Source organism: Scomber japonicus, chromosome 12, assembly GCF_027409825.1.
Source record: "Scomber japonicus isolate fScoJap1 chromosome 12, fScoJap1.pri, whole genome shotgun sequence".
Classification (NCBI taxonomy): Eukaryota; Metazoa; Chordata; class Actinopteri; order Scombriformes; family Scombridae; genus Scomber; species Scomber japonicus.
In genome coordinates this window covers 28098927-28110759 of record NC_070589.1, presented here as the reverse complement: position 1 = coordinate 28110759, position 11833 = coordinate 28098927, and the positions used below count along the sequence as shown (strand labels likewise).

Genomic DNA, 11833 nt, shown 5'->3' with positions numbered 1-11833 from the left:
AATCAATCAAACAATCAATCAGCTTCATTTAACAAAGAAATTACCAAACTCTATTTCATTTGATTAAAAACATATCTTACCTCAATATGTGTAAATGTTTTATGATTCACAGGATCCACAGGAGTCATGTAAAATGTAAATGTACAATTTGTTCTGATTTGTAACTCAGGAAATCCTCCAGCTAAAATGAATAACCATAAGCTTCTTTAAAAAAACAAAACATTATTTATTTCATTATTATCATCCAACCAAGAATAAAAACTGTATATTTTTTTATGGCATTTCACTTTAAAACATCACTTTTATTCACCAACAATACAGTTACACTGATAACGCTTCAGTTCAACTTTAAACCAGAGCACTGTCAGAGAGAAACTCCACCACTGTCACTCTAAATATTCACTTCAAGGATAAGGCTGGTGTTATTCTAGCTTATTTTTCATTATTAGTGCACCTCTCATTACTTTGCAACTTTACGACCCTGTCTGTGACTCTTAGCCTCGAGCCATCGCTTCCTACTGAAGACGTTAATCTTTAAAAATGGATCACAAATACAGAGTTTAATAGGAATGAACAGCTGGGCACAACAGGAGTAAATAGTGCATTTGTTGGGGACTACTTTCAGAAGTCAACTAACACTAGTTTGTATTCAGCAGCAGGACAGTGATATAGTGACTCAAAATAAATAACAGTGAACATGTTTAGTGTATTAAAAGTACTCAGAGTCCAAAATTGAGCTATATGGTAGCTTTTTTTTTAGCTGTGTTGCACCATCTACTTAAGTCTTCTCTGTTTGAAGACATTTACAAGACAGGAGTCGATGGTAAGTCATTGTTCTGTTAGAAATCGAGTTAACAAGTTTTTTTCTAACAGATAGTAAGCGAGTAGTCAGCAAGCTTGGTTTCCCCAGAGAGCTTTTCTTTCCTCTTCAATAAAACTCATCATTGTATGAAATGTACAATCCTGAAAAGAAAATACCAGCAGGAGGAAAGAAGAAAGCTACAGTATCTAGCCCTGCAAATAGTCAAGACATCACCATAGCTTTATCTTTTAAATGTGAAGTTAACCCAAATGTCCAGAGTACAAAAGCAAATAAATACATTTAAATGATACCTGGAAGAGGTTAGAAAAAAATGAATTATCTCTATATGTCTGTGACTGGATGCTAACTTGCTCAGTGGATATTCTTGTTCTTCTCTGGGTCTCTGGATAAACATTTACATTTTGCTGTATTTTTTTTTAATGCATTGTCCTCCAGCTGCGCTCAGTATGCAAAGATTATTATCAGTGTGTCAAGGTTACCTGTTGAGCTCTACTCTGCACTGCAGTCACATTCTGCTGCAGGATGAAAAGCAAAAGTCACAACTTCTTCTTCACCAGTAGCATGAACTCTCTGGGAAATGCAGATGTGGCGGTAACAAATGTGTGGCCTCAGCTGTTTGCACGATGGGACAACAAAAGAAAACACACAAACAAAGTGATGAATACTGGTAATGCACAAAGTTTGAGCAACTTTTTGTCATTAAAATCCCATCTGTGTATTGGGGTCTCTCAGAGAGACAGCGGTTGTGCGTTTAGTAAACAGCTGCTGTCGATCCTCTTTGAGCCTTTTTCATCCTCCCTCTATCAGCAGTGCTCTTTACACATGAGCTGAATTATCACAATGAGGGATTTGCTTCATTTTCAAGTGTTAATATCAGAATGTGTTTTCATTACATCCATGTCTGCTTGACATCGTCTGGGATTATCTCCGTCTCTTCCTTTCCCATCGTCTCCCCTTGCTTTCCATCTAGGCTCAATCTCACCTGTCAGACCAGAGCAAGATTAGCATTTCAAAAACACATTAACTGCCTCCCTGTGCAAGCGAACAAGGTGACAGACAGCCTCAGTGTTATAGAGTCTTTGGTGCTGTCAGTGTTAAAAGCTTTACCGCTTACGAGACATTTTTTTTAAAGAGCTGGTAGAGGAAGTTCCCAGCAGGCGGCATACAGCAGGGAGGAGAAGAAAACTTGTATGAGCTTTCTCTGACAAACTAGCAAACTATCCAAAGCTTAAAACATTCAGTGCTCATGGCTGTACTTTTGCTCCCTGGTTTTTCTTATACTCTATTTTTGATGGAAACTGAAAAAAAGTCTAGTTTTAAGCCAAAAAAATGAATCTCTACTGTATAAAAGGTCTCGAAGTCTCTCGTCCAGTTGGTGCCGGAACAAATGTCCGATGTGCTTGTGGCCATGTGCGTGAGTGGAGTGAGTAAATTTATGTTGAGGATGCCGCTTGTTAACATCCAAAAATTCAGCGGTGGCACAATGGCTGCTGGGAGATAATCACTGGTGGAAAATGTTTAATTCATGTTCTGACTGCTGGAAAAAAAAAATGTCCCGGTGTTTGGTGGAAGCAAGGACTTGAAATTTGAAAGTGGAAAAGTGGTACACTGATTTCTGATTTGAGGTGTTACAGCCGGTAATGAGCACATACTGTTATTCATTTAAAGCTCAGTGTTCAGCAACAACAACAACAAACAATGTATTCCACATGTACAAATCAACAAACACTAGCTTTTACAGATGAACTCTTCCTGAGTGCTTGATTATAGGGTCAAGCATTTCCATTTCCAGTTGAGCAAACATCCATTTATCATCCTCATTAAAAAGAAAAAAAAGAAAAAAGGAAAGTGCATCAGCAAAAAAAAAAGTCTCTCCGGTCTCAATTGTGATTCACTGGAATAAAGTTGTGTTTGAAAACTCTGAATCAACCAATATAAACCAGAGTTTGAAACCTTTTTAATATGACAGAGTGACATTAGCAAGAGATTGTTGTACTGTAGACGTAACTTTCACATTTTTTCAATCTTTTTTTTATAATATTTACATTTTCTGAAACAAGTATATCAACACCTTATAAGTCCAGCAATGTTTTTTTGTGTGTAAGTATATACACTATAAACAATAAAAGACAAAAAACGGAGCCACAACCTTTTAGTGAAATTGTCTTCGTGGCTCTTCAGTGCAGCGTAAAGTCCTCAGCTCTCAGCTTCAACACCGTCACACCCTCATCAAAATCATCACACATCCAGACAGTTAAATAAAATACTCATTTGGATTTTCACTGGCGGTGTTCTGGGAGTCAGCCGGGTTGTTGAAAGTAAAATCTTGGCTGTCCTCCTGTTTGACTCCCTTCACCTCCTGGTTCCGATACGTCTCTTTTCTCCGATAAAGGAATCTGCCGGTTATCACCAGGCCGGTCACGATGACAAAAATGACCACGGCGATGACACCTGAAAGGTAGAAGACATTAACTCTGATATATTCAGACCTTTTGAGAAATACTGGGAGTCAAATGAGAAGAATGATATCTAAATTTAATCTCTGTGAGTTCAGTGCAGGTTGATATGTGACGTGTTTAGCGTAGCTTAGCGCAAATACAGGAAGCAGAGGGAAAAAGCAGGGTCATCCCGATGTTCCCTCAGCCTTATGTTCCCTCAAGGATTTTCCACCAATTTCCCCAATAACATGTTTCATCTATGAGAATGCTTGAAAGGCAGGTTAAATTCTTTATTTTATTATTAAACTGAGGGAACATAGGGCTGAGGGAACATAGGGCTGTGGGAACATAGGGCTGTGGGAACATAGGGCTGTGGGAACATAGGGCTGAGGGAACATAAGGCTGTGGGAACATAGGACTGAGGTAACATAGGACTGAGGGAACATAGGGCTGAGGGAACATAGGGCTGTGGGGACATAGGGCTGAGGGAACATAAGGCTGTGGGAACATAGGACTGAGGGAACATAGGGCTGTGGGAACATAGGGCTGAGGGAACATAGGACTGAGGTAACATAGGGCTGTGGGAACATAGGACTGAGGGAACATAGGACTGAGGGAACATAGGGCTGTGGGAACATAGGGCTGAGGGAACATAGGGCTGAGGGAACATAGGACTGAGGGAACATAGGGCTGTGGGAACATAGGACTGAGGGAAAATAGGACTGAGGGAACATAGGACTGAGGGAACATAGGGCTGTGGGAACATAGGGCTGAGGGAACATAAGGCTGAGGGAACATAGGGCTGTGGGAACATAGGGCTGAGGGAACATAGGGCTGAGGGAACATTGGGCTGAGGGCTCCTGAATTATTTTAAATGTTATAAGTAATGTTTTTAAACTATTTCAATTACTTAAAGTACTGTAACTTATTACATTTGATTACTTTTCTAATTTTCTAATGAATGTTTTCAACTGTTAAGGTAAGAGTATAAAAAAACGGTTTACATGGCAAGAAAACTAAGTTTGAAAAGAAATGTCATGGTAACGTGAAATTTTGCAGAAATAAAGCTTAAATATGCTGACTGTCCTATGAATTTGTCAGACAACCGACTAAGCAGAGTCCATATTATCACTCAGCGGAGACATTTAGATGTTTGATCATCTTTCTGAATCCTGGAAAGCCTTGTTGCTTGCTGACACACTGACTCTCTTTAAAGTAAATCTACCACGGAGGACTTTGGTCACAGAGCTTTGTGAAACTACTGTGAAGTCGCAGCATGATTTCTGCCCATCTCTCCCTCCTTCCTTCCCTCTCTCCTCTGGGTTTGTCAGTTCTTCTGCTCCACACTCTGGTTGTTCTACTAATCTAACTTTAACACACAGTGAACACAATTTCACACATTTGGACTGTCGCCGAACTCCTCCGTTCAGCACTTTTCATTATGCGGAGACAAGTTTCATTTAATTAGAATCCCAAAATATAGCTGAAATCAATTTCGCACTATATTACTTTGGTTTTAAAAAACGTCCACATATTTGAAGATAACAGTGTGAAAGTTTCTCCATCAGCTGAGTCGTTTCAGCAGAGGTTTAATTAGTTTGGCTGTTCTTTGTGCGCTGAGACACAGTCCGACCGATTTAATGGATATTTTTTAAATGACTTTTGACTCTCTCAATTACTTCTACCTACAATGCACATTTATAAGAACCATTCAATCTTCACTTTGAATCAATCCGACCTATAAAAGTGAAAAAAAGTTAATTTTTAAGAATTTTTTTTTTACTTTTGATGGAATTTTTTTGCCCATCAAATCACCCTTTTCACATACCTCTTATGAATGAAATATTGAATGTAATCTCTGACTTCATCTTTTAACACAACACAACATGTTCGAGTGCAGTAAAAAAAGAAAAGAAAAGTGAGACAGTTCAGTACCTCCAATCAGAGCCGAGTCAGTCCTGATGGCATTGACTAAAGGTTGACCTGAACCCACTGAACCCGACTGGTCTACAGCAGAGAAAGAGGAGGAGGAATGACAGGAGAGGAGGAAAAGATACAAAGAAAATGGGGGGTGAGAAAAGAGAGAAAAGGGTTAGGGGTTGGGGGGAAAAGACACAAGGAGAGAAATTCAGAGACAAAATCACAGTACCGTCATTCAGAGCGGAGAGGGAATACAACAGTAGGGACTCTATTAAAGCAACATGAAGCTGGAAAAAGAACAAGACAAGAGGAAAGAAATGCCTCTAGAAACTCCCCCTCAGTGGTCCGAATTAATTATCTCATAAAGCACATTGTCATTAGTCTCCTCAACAAGGTGTACATACTTAATGAGCCCATTATTCGGTGCGAAACAGCAGCTTCCACCAAGAATAGATACACAAAGAGGAACAGAAGGGAGGGAGAAAAAGGAAATGGCATACACTCGCAGCTATCTATGCAAGTGTCATTTTAAAGATGCATGGCTTAAACACCCAATTATTAACCTACTATTAAACATTTACCTCAATGTAATGTTAAAAAAAGGGTCTGAAATCATTGAGCAGTGACATTTAAGATGAGGAGGCAAAAGTATCCCTTGAATAACCTTTTTTTTTTTGGTGTGTTTGACACTTTAAAAAAAATATATGATAATTAGTAAGTCCACTTCTGCTGTGAACTACCACAGATGCTTTAATGGAGCGTTTAGCTGCATCAACCATCTGAACAGTCTTTACCTTTAGAGCAGGGATGTCCAAATTATTCCATAAAGGGTTCATGTGGCTGTTGGTTTTCATTCAAACCAAGTCGGAGCACATCAGGTTTGATTCATTTAATCAACTGATCTCACTCTTCAGACAGCCAGTTAGTAGATTCATGTGCTCTTGATTGGTTGGAACATAAAACCTGCAGGAATATGGCTCTTAAAGGATGACAGTAGATGTTTCAATGACGATCTTGAAGATACAAAGAGGAGGCGAATCAGGAGTTCCTTATTGATGCACGTTTAATACAGCAAACAGCAAATATAATCTTGCTGGTATCTCAGGTATTTCCTTCAAGAAGTAACCTAATCAGAATATGATCTAGGCATAAAGGGCCCTGCCAAGGATTCTTATCCAATGTGTCGGTATTTTCCAGTAATCTTAGAAAGTCTCGGAGCCAGAACTTGATCCACTGACCATACCATCTACCAAATGTGGAAGAAAGACATGATAAACATACTAACCATGGAATAGTTTGGACATACCTGCATTAGAAGGACCTTGGACAGACATTTTGTGTATGTATTAAGTGTGCTCTGTCACCTGTAAGTTGCAGTGAACAGAGCAGGATTTCATAAGACAGCAGCAGTAACTGGTTGTGCTGGAGTGATTCCCCTTGGTTACAGGTTTTCATGGATAATAAAAATTGAAATAACTAAGTTCTTAAACTTGGATTTTCAAATTAAAAGACATGGGAACAGTATTAGGTAATAATGGGGAACTCACTTTAACTTACTCTGAAGTTAAGTTGTGCACAGTCTATGATAAATTTGTAATTATTAACAACAATATATATAAAGTTTAAACCGACTGTCACACAGTGAACCTGGGGCTTGTGGGGCACCTGGGTGTCTGCTGCCCCGGGGCAGTTTCCCATTTTGCTCGGTTGGTTCTCTATCTTTGTTTACAGCCTGAAGGACAAAAACACCTCGGCTTGGCACAGACAGCAGTTCAACTAACTGGCAACTAACAAAAATTCCCTGAGTCAACAAAATTAAATATAAGCTCGAAGTTAAGACTGGTAGCTGACCCGTGAGCTGTGGTGAAAGTTGTAAAAAATCCCAGAGCAGAAAATTGAACCAAGACAGTAAAAGTTTTATTGTTATAGTAAATCCTCGAGAGTTGAAAGTTATAAAACCCTGGTCTCACTCTTCCACATCCAAACATCAATTTTACAAACTCTCAACCCCCAAACAACCAAGTGGACACTTTTCCCACAACACCACAATGTTTGACAGTCATACCAGCACTCTTACTGGACATCTTACCTGACAGGTGGTGAGTGTTCTCCGCTGGGTAGGGATTGGCCGGTGCTGAGCAACCACAATTGGATTGGCTCAGCGGTCCGGTGACGACGACGGGGCTGGTGTCCGGGTGGAGCAGAGCAGCTTTCAGAGGGCTGATGGAGTTAAAGCGGACCACCGACAGACAGCCAGTAAAACCCAGAGACGCCAACCTGGCCAGGTCTGGATCTAAGTCATCGGACTCTGAGAAGTAAGAAAGGTATCAGACAGTTTCTACTTGTTCAACAGAATTAAAAAAAGAGCTTTGCAGAGCTTCAAAACTTGTCAGATTCCTGTAATAAACAAAGCCTGATGGTGCAACCTTATCTCCTGTCATGTTTAAATATCTTATTTAGACTAATTACTTTGAAACAAGTTTAATAATCTTATGCAAATGACAAGTTTAATTATCTTTAACAAAAGTGAGATTTAATCATCCTCAAAGAAGATGTTGTGACTTTTTTCCCTTTATGCTGGTAATAAACAATTACTCACAGAAGAAGGGATAATTATCTTTAAACATTTGGAAAGAAACTGTCAATTTAATTCAAGTTAATTAATTTAAGAATCACCTTTAGAAATGTTTGACATTTTGGAAAATTACTTGCCAGAAGTTGGATTAAGCGACTGAACATTAGAAGTACATAAAATATGAAGCTACGGACAGTGCCAGTTAGCCTAGCTTAGCTTAAAAAGTGACACAGGTACACACTGTAGGCTATCAAATATGTAAAGTTGTCATGCTCTTTTAAAGGTTTAACTGAAACTCAGCCTAACCCGAACACAGTCTGAGTTAATATACCAGTCCAGTTCAGTTAAGCAAATCATTTCCAGACCATTAACCATTAACTTGACACACTGTATCAGGTGTAATATGTGTGTTTTGATTGTGTTTCAAATCAAAAGCAAATTGAATTTTGGAATATAAATATGTGTTTATACTGGTGCATTCACATAAACCAGTCTTTAATGAAAAAGTCTTCTCTTCTGCCTCTGAAGTTCACTAATAAACACATCTTATCTTGTTGTAGCTTTACATTTACAGTACTAACATGAGAGAGACTTCAATCTTCTAAGTCTCAGCAAGAAAGAGAACAAGCCTATTTCCCAAAATATGCTTCTGTTCCTACAAGTAATAGAAAATATATTCATCATTGGCAGATTCAGCTCTTGGAAAAAAAAGAGAAGCAAAGGATGATTTGAATGCTGAAAGTAATGGGTTTTTTTAAGGATGGATGCTTAATTGCAATGTGGGCACAAGTTAACTAACTGGAAACAATAAAAGTCAAAAGTAAAGAAGTAATACTGCAGGAGAAGCAAAACTTTTCCCATTTTGTTTAGAGGCAGAAACTCCTCAACCTGTAAGGTGACTCGTCCTTATAAATCATAAAACACACTGACAGGTTCATCGACTCTGCTGTACCTCTCCCTGTTATCATGGGACAATAGTGGCAGTGCATTGACTCTAATGACTAGTACTCACACATAACCCCACACACACACACACACCCTCATTACAGCAGGCAGACTGTCAGTGATTCAGCTCCCAGTCTGCGTCCATCACTCCACAAGACAGATGTGCACTCTCGTCCCCTATCTGTTCTTTTTACAGGCTTAAATCCCTTCATCATTCACCTCCACTCCTTCACAGCAGTGTAAACAGCAGCTGTGAAAGCCGACATTACCGCTGTAACCAGCTACATCAGTGTCTGCTCAGATGACTGAGAGGTAACTGTGGTTTTAACCAGGATGCATCCGCAAGTTGATGAGAGAGCAGCCGAAACAACGCGCAGGCATCAGGAAACATAACTGCAGCCTGAAAGCTCTGCTCGGCTAAAAACACGTCACTCCATCACCTCGCTCCCCTCCCTCTCTGTCTCTCTGTATTCCTTCCGGGTCCATTAGTTAGGCTGATGGATGACAGGGTCGGCAGGGAATGACAGGAAATCCACTTTCCTGCTGTTTTTCTGATCCTGATCTGAATCTCTGCCTCTTCTAGTTTGACAGAGGTGAGGACCGGTCACATGACAGGGTTAAAACACACTGAGCTGGAGCTTTACATCCAGACTAAGGATCTTAAGGAATCTGGATATTAAGAGTTGTGGTGTACGTGCTTACCATAGTCCATGGTACCGAGTATTGATTTACGTCAAATCAAACAGTGCCAAATTTCGGTACGTTCAGACGCCTCACTCTGCAGCGGATTGCAAGAGTGAAATATTGTGTCCCTTTCTGACAGCTTCCTATTCTGTGTTTCAGCATGAAATTTCACCCAATTGCGAGGAATCTCATTAACATCATCATACCTACTGTACAGGGAATTTTCAATCTTTAATATGCACTGGGTCAAACTAGGCTTTGCGGTCATAGCAAGGCCTCACCAAATGTGTAACTCTATAATAGTGCTAAAACTACACAGGTGCATTGTGGGAAAGCAATGCTAACAACAGCAACACATGAATGAATATGATTAGAAGAAATATGATTAATATAACATCATATTTTTATATTATATAATATTCATATGGGTATACATTTATATATACATATATCTCATATTTACACTGTATATATTTTTCTCACAGTTTCTTTCTAATAATTGCACCCTTTATATCTATACCTTTATTCTTTTGTTTTAACTTTTTTAATGTGTTAAATTTATCTTCATACATCTTGAACATCTATAGTCACTTGACAGATATGCATTTGCAGAGGAGAAACTTAAATGAATAGCCACAAAAGCCTTCTTGTTTTGAGCACACATGTATTTAAAAAATGTATGGAGATATTGTGAGGCTTTAGGTTTCTGAGTTAGTGAAATAAAGTGTATATCTCCCTTAGTTACAGTCTTTTTTAGTATTAAATCCTTTTTGTGTTTCCATCAAAAGTGTTTTCCTCTTCAGCTGGAGTTAAAGGATCGTAACAAAAAGAGGACATTATCCACATGAAAGACAGTAACCTTGAAAGATACTGAATTGATTTGATTTATTTGGACTTCTGAAGCCTCATATTACTGTAGATTAGTAGACGTTTAAATACATTTTTGCACAGAAGGAGAACGACTTTCGGAGAACGGATTTTGTCCTCCAGCATTATGAAGGGATCTCTTCATGGCCAATATGAACAGGAGGAAATAAAATGTGTCAGTGTTCATTTGGGGATCTGATTATTGAATTAGGACATACTTTGAACTGACTTTACAGAATCTAGTAAAGGGCTGCTGGAATAAAGCAAAGCAAAAACATAAAATAATAATTTTCTAGGTCATTACTTGGTATTACCTGATGGATGCCTCTGATAAAAACTGCTACCAATAGTTTTGCTACTAATATCCAGTGTTGTCTGTAAACTGACGGCTCCGTTGCAGCAACAGTCTGATGAGAGAGCTGTGGCTGCAGCCCGCCGGCCCTCAGCCCCTCATGTTATTCACAGCTTATATCTCAGGCCACCTCTGATGGAGCTGCTCAGAGAGAACATGAATAAGTCATGACAGAGCCAATTACTGTGGCACCCAACTCTGCTACTGTGTCACCCGACTCTGTTACAGGTCTCTGTACAGGACTTAATGCAGAGGCTCAATGATGAAGTGGTTTAACCCTCTCAGTAGGTGAGTTTTTATTTTCTTCCAGGCTGCCTCAGGTGTTCAGGTGCTTTACAGTAAAGCAACGTGATTTAACACGACCCAGGCAACTGTTCTCTCTTTTATCTCACTTTGTAACGGGGGCTGTAAAGCACATCCTGATTTGTTTTGACAGCTGACATGAAAGCAGCATAAATACAGTCTAGAAAATATGTACAAAGTCTTCTGTTTTGGGGGCACAAACATAGACTGTTTCAGGTGCACGCTGGGAAAAATAAAAACACAGAGTCTACATATGGGCATGAGGTGGGGCCATGGGCGGAGGCGGGCCATGGGCAGAGCCATGAGCAGAGCGGAGCGGGGAGGTTGCGAGGGCTGGATCTCGAGGACAATCAACCTGTCAATCAGGACGTAGCCACGCCCTAATGCATACCCTGCTTTATCGTCAAATATAAAATCAGGGAGGCCCAAATTTCACAAATGAACATCATACTGCATTGAAGAAGGCTTTAAACTAGCGATTGAGAGCATAAACACATTTTGAAAACGTTTACTGAGGTTAGAAATCAAGTGAGAACTTCTCCATTGACTTGTATGGAGACGGAAGTCCTTTTGACACTAAAACGGTCGCCCCCTGGTGGCCTTTTGATAGAATGCAGTTCTAAGTTACTTCCGCGTTGGCCTCATTTCAGAGGACCGGAACTCCCCGCCTGGGCACAAAAATATTTTCATGTGAGTTTTGAATTCTATTTTAAAGATTCAAAATGAGCACAGATATCCAAGGATGTGTTTTTTATGTACAAAATGGAATAATATGGAATAATGAATTATTTAAGACTCAGTCTCAGGAAGTAGATAATTAATTTAATTTTCTTGCAAATTGTATCTAAATTACAGTATTTTCTGTAGCTGACTAAACATTTAGTTACTTTAACACGTGTCTCTCTGTGCCAACAATAAAATGACAA

The 11833-nt window shown here is 39.4% G+C and overlaps 1 protein-coding gene across 1 annotated transcript in view; it reads right to left on the bottom strand.

Moving 5' to 3' along the window:
* Nucleotides 1-3077: 3077 nt before the first annotated feature.
* LOC128369406 (contactin-associated protein-like 4) overlaps nucleotides 3078-11833 on the bottom strand; it is an 88917-nt gene continuing 80161 nt past the window's right edge. Inside the window, exons 20-22 of the mRNA XM_053330444.1 lie at nucleotides 7271-7489; nucleotides 5197-5268; nucleotides 3078-3274 (exon numbers count right to left, since the gene is read on the bottom strand). Coding sequence (XP_053186419.1) covers nucleotides 3078-3274; nucleotides 5197-5268; nucleotides 7271-7489 — 488 coding nt within the window. The remainder of the gene's footprint in view (nucleotides 3275-5196; nucleotides 5269-7270; nucleotides 7490-11833) is intronic.